General features: G+C 35.9%; 1 protein-coding gene across 11 annotated transcripts in view; it reads left to right on the forward strand.

The window, feature by feature from the left end:
• GRIP1 (glutamate receptor interacting protein 1) overlaps positions 1-25,182 on the forward strand; it is a 762,478-nt gene that overhangs the window by 711,848 nt on the left and 25,448 nt on the right. For all 11 annotated transcript variants that reach the window (XM_074269703.1, XM_074269706.1, XM_074269700.1 and 8 more), the window contains 3 exons: positions 9,380-9,527; positions 11,566-11,677; positions 16,126-16,362. In XM_074269703.1, the coding sequence (XP_074125804.1) occupies positions 9,380-9,527; positions 11,566-11,677; positions 16,126-16,362 (497 nt within the window). The remainder of the gene's footprint in view (positions 1-9,379; positions 9,528-11,565; positions 11,678-16,125; positions 16,363-25,182) is intronic.

The following is a 25,182-nucleotide window of genomic DNA, read 5'->3' on the forward strand; positions in this document are numbered from 1 at the left end:
TCTCTGACCCAGAACCGTGAGTAACGAGGAAACTTTGTTAAAGATTAAGTGAGCGTGCTAATAGATAAATAAGGAACTTAACTTGTTAAGGGCTAAACCAGGAATCTCTTATAGCTGAAATGGGGCAGATGTTAGCTATATTCAATCCCTGGACCTCAGCCGACTCAACCTCAGCCCCAGACGCAACCTCAGCTCCATTCAGGAGTGGTACTATAGAGAGTATAATCAACATAATTGAGGAGCAGAGTTTACTTGTAACCTGGGTACAGATTGCTAAACTCTTGGCTGCATTAAGACGCACATCCCCTTGGTTCTTAGAGGAAGAAAAGATAGATGTAGATAAATGGAAGCTAGTGGGATATGAAATGAAAGAATTTCAAGCAAAAAATGGGCCTCGTTCAATTTCTGCAGAAGTATTTTATATCTACAACATAGTTCAATTAGCCTTAAACTATCAAGCAAGTTGTAGGAGAAGGAAAAGTTCTAAAAATGAACAGAGGAGGAAGTGTGAGGAAAAAAGGAAAGATCAAGATCTTTCCCTAGAGCAAGAGGATTTAAATGAGGAATTATGGTATGATTCTCTTGAAGAAGCTTCAACCCTGCCTAGAGAACAGATTATTGACAGGCCCACATCAACCCCACCTTCAGAGATGGAGGAAGAAAGAGGGGAAGAGGCAGAAACACAAACAGAATTGCCTGTGAAGAAGCCTAAGCCTATGACAAGATTAGAAAAAGCATTGGTTAAAGCTAAGAGAGAAGGACAGGATATAAGTGATTTTATACATGCATATCCTGTGATTGAAAATATTGATTCTGTAGGTCATAAAATGAGAAGATATGCACCTTTAGATTTGAATAAAATTAAGGATTTGAAAAAAGGTTGTACCCTTTATGGGACTACATCAGCTTATGTCAAAATGTTACTAGATGGTTTGTCTTATGAAGTCCTAACCCCGAATGATTGGAAATCCATAGCAAGGATATGCCTGGAACCTGGAGAAAATTTATTATGGCTTTCGGAATTTCATGAATTATGTAAAATTCAAGTCAGATGCAATTTGGAAATAGGAGTTAACACACAATTCACTTTTGAGCACTTGGCTGGTGAAGGTCGGTATGGAGAGAATTCGGAACAGATTCATTATACCATGACAATATATGAACAAATTGCCAAGGCTGCAATAAAAGCTTGGGGTGTCCTCCCTGGACAGAAAGATCGTGGAGAGGCTTTCACTAAAATAGAGCAAGGTCCCAATGAACCTTTTGCAGATTTTGTGGGACGTTTGCAAACTGCTGTCAAAAGAACTATTGGAGAAAATGCAGCTACAGAAATAATGACCAGACATCTGGCTAAGGAAAATGCCAATGAGATTTGCAAAAGAATTATATGGGGATTAGACAAAGATGCTCCTTTAGAGGAGATCATAAGACGCTGTGCTACAGTGGGAACAAATGCTTTTTACACCCGGACAATGATGAATGTGGAAAGACAGGGTCCCTCCTGGCAAGGGCCTTCTAGAGAAACTCGGCGATGTTTTCAATGTGGAAAAATTGGGCATCTAAGAGCTCAGTGTAGATATGGAGATACAATGAGAAGACAGGGTGAGAGAAGACCTAAAACCCCATGTCCAAAATGCAACAGAGGACTCCATTGGGCATCAGAGTGTAAACTAATTCAGGGAAATAGGATGAGGGGCCCAGATCCAGGGCCCCAGGCAAAAAAGACTTGGGGCATGATGGCAGCTGATGTTACACCTAAAGAACCTTTAGAAGGCCAGGACTCTGATTTAATCAATCAGCAGAGAAGCAATCACATGGCAGAAAGGGATTACCTGATAAGTCAGTCAAAAGGCAATCAGATTGCAAAAATGGATTACACTTGGGGAGAATACAGGCCTTTTAAACCAACAGGGCTGTGTCCAGTGCAAACAACTCCAATGTAATCGCCAGGTGATGTGGAGAGATCTAGAAAGTGGTGAATGGAAGGGACCAGATAGGTTAACTGCCTGGGGGAGAGGGTTTGCTTGTATTTCTTCAGCAGGAGAAGGAATCAGATGGGTGCCAACGAGTCATATTCGCCTTGTCCATCAGAGAGAGACAGAAAAAGAGAAAGACCTCAAAATAAAGGAGAAGATCTAAGAAACATCTGACACTGAAAGAGCATGGATAATAAGAAGACTGTTAAAGAACTTTAAAACCAGCAGGAATCATTGGACTTCCTCACACAAGATGAGACTAATGGACAATGGACTTATGGACATTTATAAATTTTCAATTATGTTATATACTTCTAGCATGTGTTATGTTACTATGTTACTATATGCTTATGTAATTTATGTAATTATCTGTAATACTTCCCATATTGATGGATTTATGTTTCAAGGTCATGACTGTCCTATGTTCTAAATCAAAAGAAGGGGGGAGATGTTAGGATTATTAAGTGAGAACTCAGGTTTTCTGGACAATTACAAGGTGAGAACTCAGGTTGACTTGATAGAGGGGGCAAGCTCATTGGCTGGGGTGGTTCTTCCCAGAAGCCCTTGCATTATCCCACGCCCATTCTCTGGGAGGATAAAAAGAGACAGCATTGGGCGCAAAGATCAGATCGGCCTGGAGAAGGATAAGAGCTGGAGGAGATTCAGAGCCAGGATTCAAGAGAAAGACTCTGAATTGCATCAGGCTTGACGGGGCTCTCTGCAGGAAGGGAAGTCACTTCTTTGGACAAGAGTTAACAGCAACTGCCTGGAGACAACGGTTCGTTACAGGAAGAAGAATCTGTTGGAGAGATTTGAGTAGACACAGCAGATCTCTTCCCAGAGAGCGATCCAGCAGCTTCTGGAGACGACAGCTCACTACAGGATAGAACCTAGGAACAGAGATTCTTAATTTTTTTTCCATTTCATAGATACACTTTGACAGTCTAGTAAAACCTTTTACACCCCTTTTCAGAATATTGTTTTCTTGCTAATATTCATAATTAAAGGACCTGCTAAATTTTAATTATAAGTCAGTACAAATAAAGATATAGTTTTTCTCATTCAAGTTCATAGTCCCCCTGAAATCTAAACATAAAACCAATGTACGTGAACACCAAATTCAGTCTGGATCAGACTCTCACTATAGAAGGGCATACCTTATTCAAAAGAAACAGAATAGATTAAACAGGTGTAGACTAATACTGAATATTCAGAACATATACTCGGAAGGAAATCCACGCACCTAAAGGAGGAGGTGTTTCCACAAAATTGGAAAGAAAATGTCCTTGTGGTCACCACAATAACCTTGTGAGCTTAACTTTGATTCCTGGCAAAACTCTTGAACCTTCTATTAAAATGATAGGTTGTGATCATCTAAAAAGAGACTCTTATAATAGGCATTCATTAAATGATAATTACTAGGGTAATTAATAAAAAGGGAATGAAACAAATACTGTAGTCCTAGATTCTAGGAAAGCATTTGAAAAGGTATCTCATGCAGTCCTTTTGGACAAGGATGAGAAAAAATATTGATAATAGTACAGTTAAATAGATTCAAACCTAGTCTAATGGCTGGGCACAAAGAGTAATGATTCATTGATTAGCACTGACCTTAAGAGAAGTGTCTAGTGGATTTCCACAGGGATACATCCTCAGCCCCATTGTCTACACTTTAATCAATGACTTGGATGAAAGCATAGATGATGTCACAGTTGCTGAATTTTCAGGGGACAAACTGGGAGGAATAGTTAACACATGAGATGTCAGTTTTGAGATCCAAAGGGACCTAAAAAGGATTAGAATGGTGAGCAGAATCTATTAAGTTGAAATCAGATAAGGATAGATATAACATCCTATACTTTGGTTCTAAAAAAAAAATCAACTACATACATTTAGGATGGCAGGGGCATGCTTATATAGAAGTTAATGAGAAAAAGAACTGAGATTTTAATTTAAATGGAAACTTAATGAATCGTGTTTCATGGCAGCCAAAAAAAGCTAATGCACTCTGGGGCTACATTAGAGGCAAAATGCCCAGAAGAGGGGAGGTGAGAGTCCTGCCCAGGTCACATCTGAAATACTGTTTTTAAGCTCTTGGTGCCACATCTTGGGAAGCACATTGGCAAACTAGAGTATATCCGGAGGAGTTTGAGTAGAATGATGAAATGATTCCATAGTATGTCACATCAGTTAAAGAAATTGATATTTAGTCTGGGGGAGGGAAGGAGAACTTGGCAAATTGCACATCCTTCAGTTTTTTACCTGTTATAGGGGAGAAGGTTTGCACTTACTCTGCTTGGATCCAGTAAGCAGAACTAGGTAACTATCTGTTTTCTCTACCAAAAGAATACTCTTTAAATTGAGAGCTATAAAGAGTTAAGAGGAAAATGAAACTCAAGATGAGTTATTAGGTTATAAAATGGTAGAAGTTCTACTTTTCTTCAAGTTACTTGCCTCCAGTGATTAAATTATAACATGGCAGAAGAAGGTCTGGTTTTCCTCGAGTCACTTGCCTCCAGTGAACAACATCCCAAGTCAATTAAAGAGCTTTCATACTTAATTGTTGAACCATTCTCTGTCTTATTTGAAAACTGGTTGGTAACAGATTGGAAGCAGGCAAATATCTTGGTTTTCAAAGGAGAAGAAATGGATTCTTTAAATTATAGGCTAGTGAATTCAATGTCAATTCCTAGCAAAATTCTGGAATGGATTATGGAAGATATAGTTGGCAAGTATTTAGAGAGGGAAATAGTAATCACTAAGGTTTCTCAGGGACTATGCCTGAGAAATCGCTATCCCCCTACCCTCAGTTTCCCTTTTTGACAGTTTATTTACTTGTAGAACAAGAGAACACTATAGTCTGAATATATTTTAGTTCCTATAAGATATTTGACAAATTCTTTCAGAATCCTTTTGGAATTAAATAAATACTAGAGGGATGAATGTATACCAATGTGAATTCAGAACTTGTTGAACATATGATCTCAAAGAATTCATGTCACACTGGAGTGAGATGACTGTTTTTAAGTGCTTCACAACTGTTGGTGCTTTTCTGTTCAGCAATATTATCAGTGATGAAGAAATTGGGAAGAAAAAACTCTATGAACCTATATAGAATGAATTGAAACAAAATTAAGGAAGACAATTTATATATTAACAACAAAATTATAAAAAATTTGAAAGACTCAAAAATTCTGAACCATGCAAAAAACAAAAAAAGAAAAAACAAACTCCTCACTATCTGGGAGTATCAAAGAGGTCTCTTTTCCAGAGATGATTGACTTAAAATGCAGGAGATAAACATTTTTTAGACATTGTCACTATAGGAATTTGTTTTGTACATTCCTTATGAGTGTTTTCTTTTTTGAAATTATTGTTGGGGTATCTAGATGGCACAATGAATAGAGCACTGACCTTGGAGTCAGGAGGACCTGAGTTCAAATTTGGCCTCAGCCATTTAACATTCACTAGCTATATGATTTGGGGCAAGTCACTTAATCTCAAATGCCTAATTTAAAAAATATATATTATTTAATGAAGAGAAACAACTTTAAAAACATGGCTCTTACTAGTAAGAGTATCAAGTAGGAGGCAGTCAGTTTGTTAAACAAGGATTTATTTTTTTATAGCTTTTTATTTATAAGATATATGCATGGGTAATTTTTCAGCATTGACAATTGCCAAGCCTTTTGTTCCAGTTTTTCCCCTCCTTCCCCATCCTTCTCCCCCAGATGGCAGGGTGGCCAATACATGTTACATATTAAACAAGGATTTATTAAAAATGTTTATTATGTTCTAGGCACTGGTGCTAAGCATTAGGAATACCAAAAAAAGGCAAAAATAATAATAATAGCCTTTAAGGAGCTTTCTTCCTCATTGGGAGGCATGTAAACATGTATACAAAAACAAGATAGGTACAGGGTAAATTGGAGGTAATTGGAGGCAGGAATCAGTATTGTAGAGATGTAGACTATAGTATCAGCCATATCTTTTTCTGACCCATCTGCTATACTGATGGAGACCTTTTATACAGGAAGTACTTTTCCCTTTTTCTCACCTAATGAACTATAACCTCTAACATAGATACAAACAGCTAAAATTAGAAACTAGATTTTTCTGTCACTGTTTAGTGGACGATTCTTGACACATATTCCCCTCCTCCCAATACAAATCCCTTTGTTCTTCTTATCACCTGATATTGTCATTATATAAAGTAATGCTCCAGAAAAGTTGCAAACTGTTATATATTTGATAAGTATTTAAAGATGATTTTCTCAAACAGCTGCAAATTGATATTGACTCATTTGTAATCTCTTGCTCTGCTACCAGAACAAATTAAACCAAACTCTTTCATTCAACTACACAGTCTTAACAAGTTAGAATTTCTTTAGGATTTGGAAATGAATATTTAGAACCCAGTGGTCCTAAATCATTGCATTGGTTTTAGTGATATTCTCAAAAGGGGGCTCCTGAAATGTTTTAAACAAGTGCAGGCTTTCCTTATCCCTTCTTCCAGTACAAGAAGTTGATCTTTTACAGTTCTCTTTTTAGCTCAAAGGAGAAAAAAAGGTGAGCCTGCCTATAGACTAAGAATATCCTATAGTTATACCCCTATCATTTCTTTTCTTGAAGAGAGGCTGCTCATAATGAAGTACAATTCAGCCTCATAGGTGGCAAACTACACATTCATCACACACATGGCTTCTTATCAACCAGCTAATCACATTTCTGCTGCTGTCAAGAGAAAAAGGATGAAATATTGAACTGTAAATATTTCCTAAGTTCTGCATTGTTATAAAGTACGAGCTCACCAGACTGAAGGCTAATAAGGAATGCTTTAGTATGTGTCAATGAATTGTGTTTCAGGCCTTGGGAACAAAATCTTGGATGAGAGGACTGTTACCCTTCAAGAACTGTGCTTTTCTTAGGCTATTGGCAAGTAAAATAGACACCAGATCTAACAGTCCCCCTATGTTTTTATAGCAATTATGGGAAAACATGATAGTAGACGGTGGAATAAAAATTTTGAGGGATTTGTCTCCACATGTTCTTATATATGTACCTTATTAATTGTATAGTGCTACTAAGGGGTCAACATGACTCATGGGTAGCTCCTGCCCTCCATGATTCTGTAAGTATTTAACTTCAGTGCTATCAGAGAGGAGAAAATTTAAATGAGAAAGTTATTTCTAGTGTATCTTTCTCTACACAACATATTGTGTGACAATGGGAAATTCTAGCATTAATTATGAGTGCTTCCATAATCTCTAAGATCTCTAGACTTCATTCAGTATAATAAAACAAAAATACATTTTTTTTTGAAAACTTACACCTGATGCCATTTTATTCTTAATCAAATTTAAGGTGTTATCAGAATCTACATAAAGGAAAGAGCACAAGACTACTAATTAAATGGCCTTCCTTCCCAACAACAACAATAATAAAAGTTGTAGTAGTAGCAATACATCAGTTTTCAAATTGAATAATACTATATTATGCATTATAGACAGATAGATAGAGAGATAGATCAAGACTGAGAAGAGAGAGACTGGTAGATAGATGAATAAATCGATGTATGAATTGATGGTAGGAGGTATATGTAGATTGTAAGCATTTATTAAGTGTTACTGTATGTCAGGTACTATATTGAGCACTGGGAATACAAATATAAGCAAGCAAGACTGTTCCTTCCTTCAAGGAACTTACACTCCACTGGGAGAAGAAAATATGTAAAGTGGAATTAGCCAATGGGGAAGTACATACACATAGTTGGAGTGGGGTCAGATATCTTTTGGGATAGAATCGAAGAAATCTGGCCGGGGTACTATAGTTCAAATGATTTAATAAGGAAATTTTTTAGTTGTAATATTTATGAATTCAATTAAATATATAATGGTGCTTTGCTAAATGCTGGAAGTATAATGAGCTCTACCTTCAAGGACCTTATCATCCAACAAGGAAGATAAGGCATATATACAAATAAATACAATCCAAACCAAAATGTGACTAAGTACAAAGGAAAAATTCAGACAAAATGTTATGAGAAATATGTCATGAGAAGCATCAATTGAACTAGGGAACTTAGAAAATATGGAGAAGATGCTACCTGAACTGAGTCTTAAAGAGAAGGATTTCATCAGGCAGAAAAGTAGAGGAAGTCCATTCCAAACTTGAAATGGATATACAAGTCTATATAAGGATGCAGAAGCAAGAAAGGATAAGACCACTTCAAGAAGTGGCTAATCACCGAGTTTTGTTTTGGCTACCAAACTGAGGATTTTGTGTTTTAATTTTTAGGCAATGAAGGAGCCTCCAGAAATTTTTAAACAGGAGACATGAACAGACCTTTGCATAAGGAAAATTATTCTGATGATGGTATGAAGTATCATGGAATCATAGATTTAGAAGGGACCTAGAGGTTTTCTAGACCAACTTCTTCATTTTGCAGATGAATAAACAGACAAATAAAAATTAAGGAACTAAGCCAAGGTCACTTAGCCGCAGGACATGTAGGCAGTCTCATAATTTGTAGTACTCAGGTACTGTGATTCCAAGGTGAGTGTTCTTTCCATTAAGCCATGATACCTCAGGAGGAGAATCAATTAAGAGGCTATTAAGAGAGTTCATTTAAAGGACAGTAAGGAACCTGTATTAAGGTGGTATCTGAGTAAGGAGAAAAGAAAGGATAAATAAGAAAATTTTCAACAATCAGCAGAACTTGACAACTGGTTAATTGGATATGGAGGATGATGAAGAGAAAAGAATTGAAGATGACTGAATTTTCAAGCATGAGTACCTAAGAGAATGATGGTGCCATTCACAGAAATGGGGAAATAGAGAAGAAAATCAGGATTTGGGAAGAAACAAGTTCAGACTTGAATATGTTTAAGGATATTTGAGTATAGTTGAAAATGCAAGTTTATGGATCAAGGGTGAGATTGGGACTGAATATATTGGTTTGAGAATCATCCACATAAGATTGATCTTTGAAACCATGGGAGTAGATGGAATTGTCAAAGAAAAGAATGTTGAGATTAAAGAGGATCAAACAGAGAGGCTTGGGGGACATTCTACTTTTAGAAGTTAAGGTTAAAAGGCCATTTATAGGCAGGAAGTGATCCAGGAATAGCATGGAAGCCATGAAAGGAAAAAGCATTAAATAAGGGATAAGACAATGGTCAAAGATATCAAATGTAAGATATTTTAAATTTTATCATTTCGATATTCTACACTAACCTACCAAAATTAGTCCATATTGGTCAGTTTCTTTACATTTTCACAATGCAGGCAGAGAGACAACCACAAAATACCACAAGGCCAAGATGAACCAGAAACTTGACAACATTAATTTCAAAATGTCCTTTCTTCAAAAATAGAATATAATGCCTTGCTTAAATTTTTAGGCCCTGGCCTCCAGGCTTCAGGATCCAATTTCAATGCATTTGAATGGAGGAATCCTAAACAAAGAAGTGGTTTGTCTCCAACAAGCAAGACACTGAATCAAGAAGTGGATCTGAGTGATTATGAATGGGAAAGACCAACAACTAGTAGGTAAGAATTTGTGTGAAGCTGTGTCTTCCAACAGTTTCCCCTGCTTGATCATTCAGGACAAATCTGTGCTTTCCTTCTTCCCAAGGTCTTGCTTTTCTTCAGAATTGCCCAAATTTCTTGGGCTTATTAAATAATAAAGTCATAATACAATCTATAAGAGCAATATGGTCAATACTACAATGCTGAGCAAAGTACATAAAGCTGTGGAATAAATTGTATGGTGCAATTTGATTTTAACAAACATTTTTAAGTGTCTGTTCTGCGCTAGGCAGTATAATCAAGAATAAATGTTTAACTTTTTCCCTTCCCCTTTGGAGTTAAGAAAACCTGGGTTCCATTCTACCACTGGTATATATTGACTGGTAATATAGTCAACCTTTGTATTCCCAGGCAACTCTCAGAGGCCATAAGTTGCTGAAGAATTGCGTATCTGCATTTGAAGAATATTTTTTTTTGCCTTCTGGAGTTCACTCTACCAGTAAAATAACATGTACAGTCCCAAAAGAAAATCCATAATACTCTCCTAGGAAGTTGTAATACATAAATAAATATGAAATAATACCTGCCCTTACATTCTACTCCAAGAAAATAGCATATGCAATAAACATTTGTAAACAAATTAATTTGGGGGGTAGAAGTGGAGTATAGTAATAACTTGGGGATTGGGAAAAGCCTCATGGAACCATTAGAGTTGATCTTTGAAGAGAGCTAATAATTCTAAGAAGCAAATGCAAGGAGGAAAAATATTTTAGGCATAGAGCTAGGAGTATGTTCTATACTCCTATAGAGTTTGCTGAGAACAAAGAAAAATATAATAAATCACACCTAATGAGAACAGTAATAGGACTCATTCTCATTAGTTAAGATTATTTTTGAAATTCAACTTCTCACTATAGAACGTCAAGCAACCTTTGCTTCTCCCTTCCATTTTACTAAAAACTGAGTGAGACCACATTAGTAATTGCAAATTGGCAAAGATATATTCAAGATGGTACTTTGGGCCAAGAAGTCCTCTTTCTCTTTGGTGTTCCAAGAAAGCATGTTTTAAGGCAAATAACTTTTTATAAATCTGTTTTGATGGAGGGAAAAGTTGCAAGCCCATGGCTCTATTTGACCTCCTTTAGGAATTTTAGTAACCTTTCAGCATAACATCCATCATTTCCCTCCCAGTAGGAACAATGTGATTTAGTTGAAATCAACAGCCTCAGTTTCTTTTGTTGTTCAATCATTTCACTTGTGTCCAACTCTTCATGATCCCATTTGGGGTTTTCCCGGCAAAAATACTGCAATGATTTGTCATATTCTTCTCCAACTTATTTTACAAATGAGGAACTGAGGCAAATAGAATTAAGTGACTAGCCTAAGATAGCACTCATAGTAAATTTCTAAGGCTGGATTTGAACTCGGGTGTTCCTGACTACTATCTTGACACTCTATCCATTATACTACCTAGGTGACTTCAGTTTCTTCTGTACTATTTCTTTAATCCAATAGCCAGGCTCATTGGTAAATGTTACTGGAAAGAATCATAAATGTAGAACTAGAACCAGTCATCTAGTACAACTTCCTCATTTGACAGTTGAGACTGAAGTCCCGAAAGAAAAGAGGAGATAAGTTGAGCAAGATTACAAATAGGAAATGGCTTACCTAAGATTTGAACCCAGGATTTGAATCCAAATGCAGCCCTCTGTCCATAGCACCATGCTGACCCATTGCCAAAGGATCTTGATTTCAACAAATGATCACTCATCAAATTGCTGTTTTGGTGAGGAAATAGGCCTTCAGTATTTGTTTCAGTGTAAATTCCTAGGTCTTTCCCCTACCCAAAACACACACACACACACACACACACACACACACACACACACCCCAATAACAACAACTTCCCAGTTATTTTGGGGTCCTTTTCCTCATATTTCCACACAAAGTTCTCTATTTCCATCAGTGATGTACATGTGTTGTTAGAATCTTGAGTCAGGGACAAAGACATTGTCAACTTAGATGGCTGAGTCTAACCCAAGCTCTTGTATGTTCACAGCTTTCCAGGAGCCCACAACAATGTTGATGGAGAACAAGAAGAGAATTTCTGGTCTCAGGCACTGGAGGACTTAGAAACCTGTGGACAGTCGGGAATCCTAAGAGAGCTCGAGGTAGTACCAACCTAGTCCATTACTGATTCCAGCCAACTTTCATTTTTTTGGTCCTTCTTACCTTTATCAGTTTGCATTTTTCACTCCAGCTCATTTAAAAGCTTTAACCCCTCTCCACAGGAGAAAGCGGACAGGCGTCTGTGTTTGAGAAACATGACTCTCTTGGTACCTACCCTTTATGTTAATATTTTTTGCTTGTGAAGCTGCCTTCCTTGCCCCCTGCCCTCCAGAAAGCAATTTGATTTTTTTTTAATGCTGCTGAAATGATTTATTCTCCCATTTCCACCCTCAAGGCTTCCTGACTTGTAGCTTCTGCCATCCTGCGCTGCTAATCCCAACTGCACATGCAGCATTTCCCACCAGATTGCTAACAAAAACCAAAATCCAAAAATCCAAACCTGGTTTCACAGCTGCCGCGCATCCCATTCTGTTAAGCTGGTTTAGAAGAGTTCCTTGGCATGATAGCATTTGTATCTGGTATAAAAACTAATTCGGTCATTAAGAGGAACATAAGAGGAAATTTTTGCTTGCTTTTTGTACTTAAAATAGGTAATGTGGCAGCTGGTGAATGAGCACAGCTGACAATTTTTTTTTTAAGCAGCCAAAATAATCACATAATGCCTTGCTGTTAATTGCAAATCCTGATTCTTTGCTTGCTTTATTTAGTGTAAATTTGAGGGGGAGTGAGATGGTGTGTAATAATTGAATCCATCTTTTACTAGTACCTTCCCAGAGTGTTTCTTTAATCAAAGCAATTAATATTCCAGCAGCATTCACACTTTGGAGTGAGACGTCCTAGACTATTCCTTTTATGTTCTTTTAAATTTTGTGGGACTACAAAAAGTGGCAGGATGTTATTTTCATTCTGACGTCACTTAGAGTCCCTCAGCAATTGTAAGGAATGTGAATGGCGTAATGGGAGAGAAATTTCCCTCAGTGCTAAGGTGATGTCATGCCCCGTGTCCCTGTATTACGTTGCTTCTATTTGCATGGATGGACCTTTGATGTGATTCTAATATTGTGTGTATTTGCAAGTAGGGTTGTCGAGAGCAATTATGAATTTGAATTTATAAACTCTGTCGTTTCATATGGCATGATCTCACAAGCTAATGTCTCAGTTTCTGTTGTTCAGAGCCCAGTTCAAGGAAAGGGAAGTGGATGACAACATTGGAATTTAAGCAAATTGAGATTAGAAGGATCTCTCTTTGTGGATTTTAAAATTTCACACATTGCAGAACTCAGAACTATCCAATGGTTGGTTCATAGGAACATTTATCACCTTTTTTACATATTGAATCAATTGTTGAAAAGAGCCCAAACTGAGTTATGTATACAAATCAATCTGGTTTTGTTACCTTCAAAAACCATCCTTGGCATTGTCTTTTATAAGAATGCTTTGGTTCAGATGCCTCCATTCTTTATTAGGATGCTTTCTGGTCTTGAATAAGACTACAAAGAATAATAGACCCTTCTCCAGTAAATCCTTTTCCAATCTGTAGAAGCTGTTAGTGCCATGGGAGTGCATTTTCAAAGAGTTATTGTTCCCTCATGAAAGGATACTTTAGGATAGATGGTTGCAGGAAGAACCAAGATGCTGAAGCCAATAGTGATGCTTTGATACTGCTTTAGCCAACTGGGTCCCTTGGAAATGGAAATATAGAAATTAAATTAGTTAGATGTATACATCAGCCATGTAACATAGTAATTATGGAATCAGAAAGACCTCACTTTTGGATCCTTCTCTTGATACTTTTTTGCTATGTGACCTAGGACCAGTAAATTCTCAATGACCTGGGCCATCCTCAAAAACTGTAAATTATAAAAGGTGTAGCTAATTAGTAAGAAAAGTTTCCTCACTGAGAATTCCCCACATCAGTAAATAACAGAAAATTTATCTACATACCCAATACATAGCCAATAGTCAGTGAATCAATAAACACTTATTAGGCTACTACTATGCATTATACCAAATACTGAATATAGAGTGAATAGAGGCTAAAGTTCACAACAACAAAAACTAGTAGAAAATTCATAAAATGGAGCTTTGTTTTACAGTTTTATAAGCAAGAAAAAATAAACGTATAATCCAGTGCATTGGTTAAAATATTCATGTGAAAACTATTGACAAAATTAATATCCCAATTGTGAAATTCCCATACATATCCTCATATACACACAATAATTATTAACAATAACTATTGTTTCTATTGTTTTAAGATTTTTTAAAAGCTTAATTCAAAATTTATATTTTATATACCTTTAACTTCTAATATATTCTTTAATTTATATATTTAATATATATTTAATTTAGTATAAATTCATTAATATATTAACATATTACATATTTTATGTTGACTATATAGTTAACTTTATATATACATCTATATCTTTAATCATTTTTTGTAATTATGAAGGCAGAAATCTTAATTCAGTCAAATGATTAGAAAAAAAGTATAAGCTAGGAGCTAATTAGCAAGTTTGCTTTTATTCTGTTTCTTTTTAACCTCTTATACTTTCACATAACCTATAAGAAAAGACTGAATTTTGTCATTTCATTAACTATAAGCTTTTGAAAAGTAATTTAGAGATTATCCCAATCTCCTTCTTTATGTAATAGGTGAGAAAATTAATATCCAGAGAGACTGTGATTTAGCCAAGGTTACACAGTCAGACAAGTGAGGACTAAAATCCTTTATCCCTTAACCCCAAGTCCAGAGTTCTTTTCCATTTAATGGCATTTCAGAAAAAAAACAAACAAAACCACTTCTGTGTATGTGTGATATGATGTACTTGGTGCAAAGGAAAACTTTACTAAAATACATGGGAAACACATATAAGCAGTGCTGGATAACGATACACCAAGAGCGTAGCCACGTAATCATAGCTATACAGTAACAATAGAAGTATTATTAGTGACACTATGTACTTTTATTCTTATTTTTGCACACTTATTTTTATCTTTGTATTTTCTCACATTCTTATAATTCACTTTAAACAAAGTCAAAATTTGGAGACAAGAATGGGAACTTCAGTTGTCAAACATTCTCTCTCCCTCTTAACTTTCTTCCCACAAACCTTTGCTTAAATGTACCTTAGAAGAAATAAAGCGATTAAGTTTTTAGATTTTTCAGGATTTCCTGCTACCTAATGGAAAAATAAATAGGGAGCAGAGATGTCAGCAAAGAAAGAACTAAAGATGATAGATTTAGGTGATCTTGGTAAATTGATATATCAACATATAGAAGCACAGTAGCTAGAACTCTGGATCTGGAATCAGGAAGTCCCACATAAATAAGGATTCATATTAACTTAAAAACTGTGATTCTAGGCAATTCAATTGCTATCTGGTTTGTCTCATTTTCTTAAACTGTGAAAAAAGGTTATAATAGCACTTATCTCAAAGTCACCAAATTATGTCATAGCAGAGACAACAGATATTTTTCTTGTTTTAATTATATATATATATAAAATTATATATATATATAATTATATATATATATATATATATATATATATATATATATATATATATATATCAAGAGAGAAAGAGAAATCTGACTCTTTCCTTTCCCTCCCCACCCCAGCGAGTTGAGAAAGGGGGGAGGGAGGGGCGGAACTTGTTATCAATATGTGTACATAGTCAGGAGAAATAAATTCCCACATTACTCATGTCCAAAAAATTGTCTCAATCTGTGCCCTTGAGTTCAAATAGATGTTTTTTCTTGCACCTCTCTTAACCCTGGTTCTCCACAGAGAACCATAAAATTAAATAATTGAGAAGCATCCACTATCCTCAAAAAGCCTGTGGTATTTTGTTTGTTTTGCCAAGATAACAAAACTTAACCATTTAACAGAACTCAGGGGCTGGGAGGTAGTGACACAGGTAAGCATGAGAGAAGGGTCTTTTTCCTCTTTGTAGCATCATTCAGATTTTGTGGAACAGGGCTTGTTTCCGGGGGCCACATGAACAAAGAATAAGAGCCATTTCTGAGCAAGAACTCCTTCATCTGTTACTAAACATTCATTCACTAGAAAGCTGCCTGTGTGAATTCTTTTTGTTAGTTCCAATTCCACAGAAAGATTCCTGCTGCATTCTAAATGCGGCTTTCTTAAATGTCAGAATCTGCAGGAAGCAAATGCTTAGAGCATTGTGCAGTTCCAGTTTCCAAACTACTCTAAGTACATACTCCCCCCCCCCAACAATGCAGGTACCAATTTGACATTTTCATTGGGCATTACAAATATAACTTACAAACCAGTTTCTTAAGAGTTTTACAGCTATACCTGGAATACTCGTCCATCCATTCTCTAGTCTTTGGCTGTGCACTGAAGGGACTGTATTTTGGTTGGAGTAAAGGAGAAATACGCTTTTGAATAAGTAATAAAGCCTCTTCATTAGTTCAAGGATATAATTTCCCCCTCCCTCCTTAAAACTGTCAATGCCACAGGCAACAATCATGCTGGGAAGCACGCTGAGCTTGAATCATGAGGCCCCTGCACCATCACGCAGTCAATTAGGACGTCAGGCCAGCTTCCAGGAACGGAGCACCTCCCGGAGCCACTATAGCCCGGCAACTCGAAGCAACACCTTGCCTATCGACATGGGTAGGAAGTCTCTCCCCACGAGAAAAATCAAGCAAGAAATCAAGGAGATCATGTCCCCAACTCCTGTAGAACTGCATAAGGTAAAACATAAAACCAAAACTAAAAACACTTAGTCTTGTATTTTACTGTCAGTTGGTGTTCAAAGACCTGATTTTGTGTATTTCTCCAACAGTGTGCTTTTGTTGACTAAAGCAAGGAAATGCAGTAGTCTGTGATTTAAAGCATGAGCTTGAAAATAAATCCTCAAATCCATGTTCTGTATCAAAGTCGACCTTTTGGTCTTTTCAACCTAAAACAGTAATAACCAACTGAATTCCTTCCTGGGCCTTTCACTGCCTTTGTGACCCTGGGCACTTCTGGCCCTGATTTCTTCATCTGTAAAGAGAAGGGCTTGAATTAGTTGGCTTGTAAGGTTCCTTCCAGCTAAAAATCTCTGGTCCTTCACCTTAATTAACTAATAAAATTGCCCAAATCCATAAGACCACTCATTGAAGTTTATGACCTCTGTGTTTTATGGCATCTTTGAGAACTTTGATAAACTTCTAAAGTATTGGCTTCGTGCAAGGGGTTATACTGGGTGCTAAGAGAACAAAAGACCAAACAAACAAAAAATAATTCTTGCCCTCAAGGAGCTTACAGTCAGCTGGGATGATGCCACATGTAAACACACACCCTCACATTTCACATATGTAAGTAATATAGATGCATATAGACATGCATTCCATGCATGTATACACCCATCTACATATATGCATATGTATATACATACACACATGATCATTTGAGAGGGGAGAATTTTAACAACTAGGGAGCATCAGGAAAGGCTTCATGTAAGAGCTAAGCCTTGCCTTGAAGAAACTTTGATATTCTAAAAGATGAAGTGAGGAAGGAGCACATTCAGGTCTTTGCACAGAGACTGGATTTGGAATGTCATGTATAGCTATCGACTGTAATATCAAGAATTTAATGGGAGCAATGGGAAAAAAGGCTGAAAAAGGCAAACTCAGTATATAATCTCTGGCTCATTTCATATCACGTTCTAGGGTTAAGGGAACAGTGTGTGTTTTGCTAGAGAATCATAAATAAGTTAACACAGATTTGGGGGAAATGAAACTCCCTTAACCATGAAGCATAAGTAGGAAAAGTCTTAAGTTTTGTTTGGACTGCATGCCATTCTGGAAGCATTTGATGATGCTGGGTAATATTGCCTGATCACTTTGAATCTATTGAGGAAACCAAAACTTGTCCTTTTATTGTAATAACAGAAGGAAAGCAGGAAACAGCATTGCTTCAAGACCTTACTGGTGATAGTTTAGATCTTTGTTTGCTGTTCTTCTCTTTTGGGGAAGCCAGCATGAGCGGTATACTGGAAAGAATTCTGAATTCAGCCAGCCCTGGTCAAGCCATCTTGTCTACACAGTTTTTTTGGTTTTTTTTTTTTTTTAATGAGGAGTTTGAACTTGATAATTCTTTGAAGTCTGTCCTTCATGTTAAATCTGAAATTTGAAAAAATCGAATTCTTCTTTTCCTTATTCAAAAATCTAAGTTTTTGTCTAATTGTGATATTTTGTGTAGTGTTAGAGGGTAAAGAAGCAGCATGGAAGGGGGGCAGAGGAAAATGTGGGTTCATTTCCTGCTTCTGACACGTAATGTTTGTGTGACTCTGGTAAATCCTTTAATTTCTCAGTTCTCTAGATAACCCTCCAAGACTATAAGTTTAGAGAAGATGCCAATCTGCACTGGTTGGTCAGTAAGCACTTGTTAAGCATCTCCTATGTGCCAGGCATTGGGCTAAGCCCCAGGGATACAAATCTCTTCTCAAGGAGCTCATAGGCTAATTGGGGAGAGACCATAAAAACTACATGCCAACAAAATATGTACAGATAAATAAGAGAAGGAAGGCATCAGCATAAAGAGGAATGGAGAAAAAGAAAGGTTTCCCTTAGGTGAGATTTCAGCTGGAATTTGAAAGAAGCCAGAATATGGAGATGAGAAGGAAGAAAATTCTAGGTATGAGAGTCAGCCAATGTGCAGAGTAGATGGGGATGAGGGGTGGGGAGGGAAAAGTTGGTAAAGGTATATATGAAGGATTCTAAATGCCAAACAGAAGATTTTATATTTGATCCTGGAGGTAACAGGGAGCAGGGGATTAAGAAATTCTCAGATCTGTGTTTTAGAAAGTTAATTGAATAGCTAACTGAGAAGAAGGTGAAGTGAAAGAAGACTTGATACTGGGAGACTGACCAGCAAATTGTTGCAATAATTCCAAGTGTGAGGTGATAAGGGCAACAGTGATAGTAACCGTGACAAAGAAGAGAAGAGGAGTATATAAAAAAGGTGGAAATCTCATCCAAATGATTGGATTTTGGGGCAGAGCCAAGATGATGAGAGTAGATGGAGCTTTTTCTGAGTTCTTTCCAACTTCCCTAGAATCAACACTAGATCCTCTGAATGGATTTTGGAGTGACAGACCCCACAAATATTTGGAGTGTAATAATTTTCCAGTTTAAGATATCTTGGAAGGACTTCAGGAAAGATGTTTTTCCATTGTGATGTATCTCAGTTGGGCAGGGGGGGAACACAGCCCAGCACAGTATGGCACAGGGAGGTTGGTGTGGTCAATCTAGTGGGAGGCTCTTAGCCAAAATACAGCAGTGTTAACTATTCTGACTTGGTTCAGAAAGCCAATGGATCAGCAGATCAGCTGTGATACCACCAAGACAATTACCAGAAGTCAAATTATAAACCTTTGAACCCTAGCAAATCAGATAGGACTTGGCCAGACTTACTTGGCACAGTAGGGAGGCCTATAGCACCAACAGACTCCAACTCAGTCAGTGAGAAGCCCCTATCTCCCTGGAGAGGAAGCTCAAGACAATTTTCCCTGTGCCCTAGGAGCAGACTTCAACCTTTAAAAATGAGCAAAAAAGCAAAAAGAGCTCTGACCACAGAGAGCTACTATAACAGAGAAAATGAGAACACAAACCCAGAATAGAACAACTAAATGCCTTCAGGTAAAGCTTCAAAAATGGAACTGGTCTTCAGCTCAAAAGACTTTTCTTGGAAGAGTTCAAAAAGGATCTTAAAAGAGAGATAGAAGAAAATGGGGGAAAGAAATGAGAGCTATGATACTTTGGAGAAAAAAGCCAACAGATTGAAGAAAACAACTCAAAACAATAAATTTGGTGAAATGGAAAAAGACAACAATTCCTTAAAAAATAAAATTGGCAAAATGGGGAGGGGGAATCCCCTGAACAAAACAACCCATTTGGAAATATAATTTGGCCAAATGCAAAAGGAGGCAAAAAAAAGTTAACTGAAGAAAACAATTCACTAAAAATTAGAATTGGACTAATGAAAGTGAATGACTCAATGAGACATCAAGAATCAGTCAAATAAAATTTTAAAAATGAAAAAAATAGAAGAAAATGTAAAATTCCTCATTGGAAAGTCAACTTACCTGAAGAAAAAAAAAAGATCTAGGGGAGACAATGTAAGAATTATTGGACTACCTGAAAGCCAGGATGAAAAAAAGTTCCTGGGCAACATATTTAAAGAAATATTCAAGAAAAACTGTCCTGATATCCTAAAACTAGAGGGTAAAATAGTCATTGAAAGAATCTACTGATCACCTTGTGAAAGAGACTCCCAAAATGAAAACTCCCAAGAAATATAGTAAGTAGCTAAATTCCAGAATTATCAGATCAAGGAGAAAGTACTCCTTGCAGCCAGAAGGAAATAATTAAAATATCAAGGAGCCACAATCAGAATTATCCAAGACCTAGCAGCTTCCACTTTAAAGAATCAGAGGGCCTGAAATATGATATTCTAGAAGGCAAAAGACCTTGGAACTACAACCAAGAATCAATTACTCAGCAAAATTAAGCAATATCTTTCAGGGGAAAATATGGGATATTCAGTGAAGTAGGGATTTTCGTTCATTTTTGATGAAAAGACCAGAGCTAAACAGAAAATCTGATCTCCAGATACAAGACTCAAGAGAAGCATAAAAAGGTAAATGGAAGAAAAAAAAAAAACTATGTTTTTTAAAGGTTAAAATGTTTACATCCCTGCATGGGAAGATGATACATGTGTAACTCTCAAGAATTGTATGTATCTTTGTCAAGGCAGTTAAAAGAGGTGTATTTAGGGTATATAAAAGAGGTATAAGTTGATATTTAGAGTATATAAAAGGGGTAGAAGTTGATATAAAAAAATTAAGGGTACAAAAGGGATTATACAGAGAAGAAGAAAGAGGAGTTAAATAGGGTAAACTATATAACATTTAGAGGCACAAAAATCCTATTACAGTTGAAGGAGAGAGATGAGCATTGTTTGAACCTTAATCTCATAAGATTTGGCTCAAAAAGGAAATAATATACATACTTAGTTAGGTATAGAAACTTGTCGCATCCTATAGGGAAGTAGGAGGGGAAAGGAAAAGAGAAGGCTAATAAAAGGAAAAGGGATAAGAAGGAGGAGGGGCTATTAAAAGGGGAGGGCAGGTTGAGGAGGATGGTAGTCAGAAGCAAAACACTGGTGAGGAGGGAAAGACTAAAAGGAGAGAGAAAAGTATAACTTGAGGAAAATAGGATGGCAGGAAATACAGTGTTAGTAATTTTAACTATGAATATGAATGGGATGAACTCTCCCATAAAACAGAAGCAGATAGTAGACTGGATTAAAAGCCAGAATTCTTCAATATGTTGTTCACAAAAAATACATATGAAGTCAATATATGTACAGAGTAAAGGTAAAAGACTGGAGCAGAATATAGTATGCTTCAGCTGAAGTAATAAAAGCAGGGATAGCAATCTCAGATCAAGCAAAAGCAAAAATAAATCTAATTAAAAGAGATAAGGAAGGAAATTACATGTTGCTAAAGGCTACCATAGATAACAAAATAATATCAATACTAAACATGTATGCACCAGGTGCATCCAAATTCCTAGAGAAGTTAAATGAATTACAAGAAGAAATTGACAGCAAAATTATACTAGTGGGGGAATCTCAAACTTCCTCTATCAGAACTAGATAAATCTAACCACAAAATAAAAAAAAAAAAAAAAAAAAAAAAAATTAAGGAGATAAATAGAATTTTAGAAAAGTTAGGTGTGATAGATATTTGGAGAAATTTGCGTGGGTATAGGAAGGCATATACCTTTTTCTCAGTGGTATATGGCACCTACACAAAATTTTATAATGTATTAAGGAATAAAATTCTCACAATCAAACACAGAAAGGTAAATATAGTAAATGCATCCTTTTTGGAACATGATGCAATAAAAATTATATTCAATAAGTGGCCAGGGGAAAATAGACTGAAAATTAAATGGAAACTAATTAATCTAATTCTAAAGAATGAAAGAGCCAAACAACAAATCATAGAAATAATAATTTCATCCAAGAGAATGGCAATATACCAAAACTTATTGGATACAACCAAAACAATTCTTAGGGGAAATTTCATATCTCTAGATTCTTACATAAATATAAAGAAAGAGAAGATCAGTGAATTCAGCATGCAACTAAAAAGTGTTAGGAAAAAGAACAAATTTGAAAAGCCCAATTAAGTACTGAATTAGAAATTCTGAAAATCAAAGGAGAAACTGATAATGTTAAAAGTAAGAAAACTGTTGAACTAAAACTGGTTTATTTTTTTAAAAAATGGATAAACTCATTGGTTAATTTGATTAGGAAAAGGAAAGAAGAAAATTACTAGTTCAAATTACTAGTATCAAAAGTGAAAAGATTGAATTTATTACCAATGAAGAGGAAATTAAAGCAATAATTAGGAGCAATTTTGCCCAATTGTATGACATTAATCTGATAATCTAGGCAAAATGGGTGAATACATACAAAAATATAGATTGCCCAGATTCACAGATGAGGAAATAAATTACTTTAAAAGTCCCATTTAAAAAAAAAAAAAAGAAATTGAAGATAGGAGTGAAACAAAGTTGCCCACTATCACCATTACTATTCAATATTGTATTAGAAATGCTAGCCTTGGCAATAAGAGTCAAGAAAGAGATTAAAGGAATAAGAGTAGGTAATGAGGAAATCAACTTGTCACTCTTTGCAGATGATATGATGGTATACTTAGAGAACCCCAGAGATTCTAATAAAAAGTTATTAGAAATAATTCACCACTTTAGCAAAGTTGCTGGATACAAAATAAATCCACATAAATCCTCAGCATTTTTATACATCACCAACAAAATGCAACAGCAAGAAATACAAAGAGAAATTCCATTCCAAACAAATGTCAAGAGTATAAAATATTTGGGAATCCATCTACCAAAGAAGTCAGGAATTATATGAGCAAAATTGCAAAACACTTGCCACAAAAATAAATTCAGATTTAAATAATTGGAAAGACATCCAGTGCTCATGGATAGGCCCAGCGAATGTAATAAAGATGACAATACTCCCCAAACGAATGTATTTATTTAGTGCTATACCAATCAGACTCCCAAGAAACTATTTTAATGACCTAGAAAAAATAACAACAAAATTCATATGGAAGAATAAAAGGTCTAGAATTTCAAGGGAATTAATGAAAAAAAAAAAGTCAGATGAAAGTGGTCTAGGTGTACCTGATCTAAAGCTATATTATAAAGCAGCAGTCACCAAAACCATTTGGTATTGGCTAAGAAATAGACTAGTTGAGCAGTGGAACAGGTTAGGTTCACAGGACAAAAAAAGGGTACAACTATAGCAATTTAGTGTTTGACAAAACCAAAGATACCAACATTTGGGATAAAAATTCATTATTTGAAAAAAACTGTTGGGAAAACTGGAAATTAGTATGGCAGAAATTAGATATGGATCCACACTTAACACCATATACCAAGATAAGATCAAAATGGGTCCATGATTTAGGCATAAAGAATGAGATCATAAATAGATTAGAGGAACAGAGGATAGTCTACCTCTCAGACCTGTGGAGGAGGAAGGAATTTATGACCAGAGAAGAACTAGAGATCATTATTGATCACGAAATAGAAGATTTTGATTACATCAAACTAAAAAGTTTCTGTACAAACAAAACTAATGCAAACATGATTAGAAGAGAAGTAACAAATTGGGAAAATATTTTTACAGTTAAAGATTCTGATAAAGGCCTCATTTCCAAAATATATAAAGACCCTAATTTATAAGAAATCAAACCATTCTCCAATTGATAAATGGTCAAAGGATATGAACAGACAATTTTCAGATGATGAAATTGAAATTACATCTACTCATGTGAAAGAGTGTTCCAAATCACTACTGATCAGAGAAATGCAAATTAAGACAACTCTGAGATACCACTACACACCTGTCAGATTGGCTAAGATGACAGGAACAAATAATGATGAATGTTGGAGGGGCTGTGGGAAAACTGGGACACTAATGCATTGTTGATGGAGTTGTGAAAGAATCCGGCCATTCTGGAGAGCAATTTGGAACTATGCCCAAAAAGTTATCAAAATGTGCATACCCTTTTATCCAGCAGTGCTACTACTGGGCTTATATCCCAAAGAAATACTAAAGAGGGGAAAGAGACCTGTGTGTGCCAAAATGTTTGTGGCAACTCTTTTCATAGTGGCTAGAGACTGGAAGATGAATGGTTGGGTAAATTATGGTATATGAAGGCTATGGAATATTATTGCTCTGTAAGAAATGACCAGCAGGATGAATACAGAGAGGTTTGAAGAGACTTACATGAACTGATGCTGAGTGAAATGAGCAGAACCAGAAGATCACTATACACTTCAGCAACAATACTGTATGAAGATATATTCTGATGGAAGTGGATATCTTCAACATAAAAAAGATCCAATTCACTTCCAGTTGATCAATGATGGACAGAAACAACTACACCCAGAGAAGGAACACTGGGAATTGAATGTAAACTTTTAGCACTACTGTCTTTCTACCCAGGTTACTTATACCTTCGGAATCCAATTCTTAACGTGCAACAAGAAAATTGGATTTACACACATATATTGTATCTAGGTTATACTGTAACACATGTAAAATGTATGGGATTGCCTGTCATCTAGGGAAGGGAGTAGAGGGAGGGAGGGGAAAATTTGGAAAAATGAATACAAGGGATAATGTTATAAAAAAAAATTACTCATGCATATGTACTGTCAAAAAATTTTATAATTATAAAATTAATATAAAAAAAAAAGAAAAAAGAAATTGAACAAGCCACTAATGAACTCCCTCAAAAAACCTCCAGGACCAGATGTATTTTCAAGTGAATTCCACCAAACATTTAAAAAACAACTAATTCCAATACTATATGAGCTACCTGGAAAAGTAGGGAGAAAAGTTCTGTCAAATTCCTTTTATGACACAGATACAGTACTGATACCTAAACCAGGAAGGACAAAAACAGGAAAAAAAATTATAAACCAATTTCCCTAATGAATATTGATACAAAAATCTCTAACAAAAAAAATATATTAGCAAAGAGATTACAGCAACTTATCAACAAGATAATATACTATGACCAAGTGGGATTTATACCAGGAATGCAGGACTGGTTCAATATCAGGAAAACTATCACTATAACTGAACATATCAATAACCAAATAACAGAAATAATATGATTATTTCATCAGATAAAGAAAAGGCATTTGACAAATAACTGGATATGGAAGATGAAAGAATGAGAAGTAGATATATAGGCTGTAAGTCCAGTTTAGCTGGAAATTGAATGGATGCCCATCAATTGGAGAATGGCTGAATAAATTATGGTATATGAATGTTATGGAATATTATTGTTCTGTAAGAAATGACCAGCAGGATGATTTCAGAGAGGCCTGGAGAGACTTACATGAACTGATGCTGAGTGAAATGAGGAGGACCAGGAGATCATTATACACGGCAACAAGACTATATGA

Source organism: Sminthopsis crassicaudata, chromosome 5 (assembly GCF_048593235.1).
Source record: "Sminthopsis crassicaudata isolate SCR6 chromosome 5, ASM4859323v1, whole genome shotgun sequence".
NCBI lineage: Eukaryota > Metazoa > Chordata > Mammalia > Dasyuromorphia > Dasyuridae > Sminthopsis > Sminthopsis crassicaudata.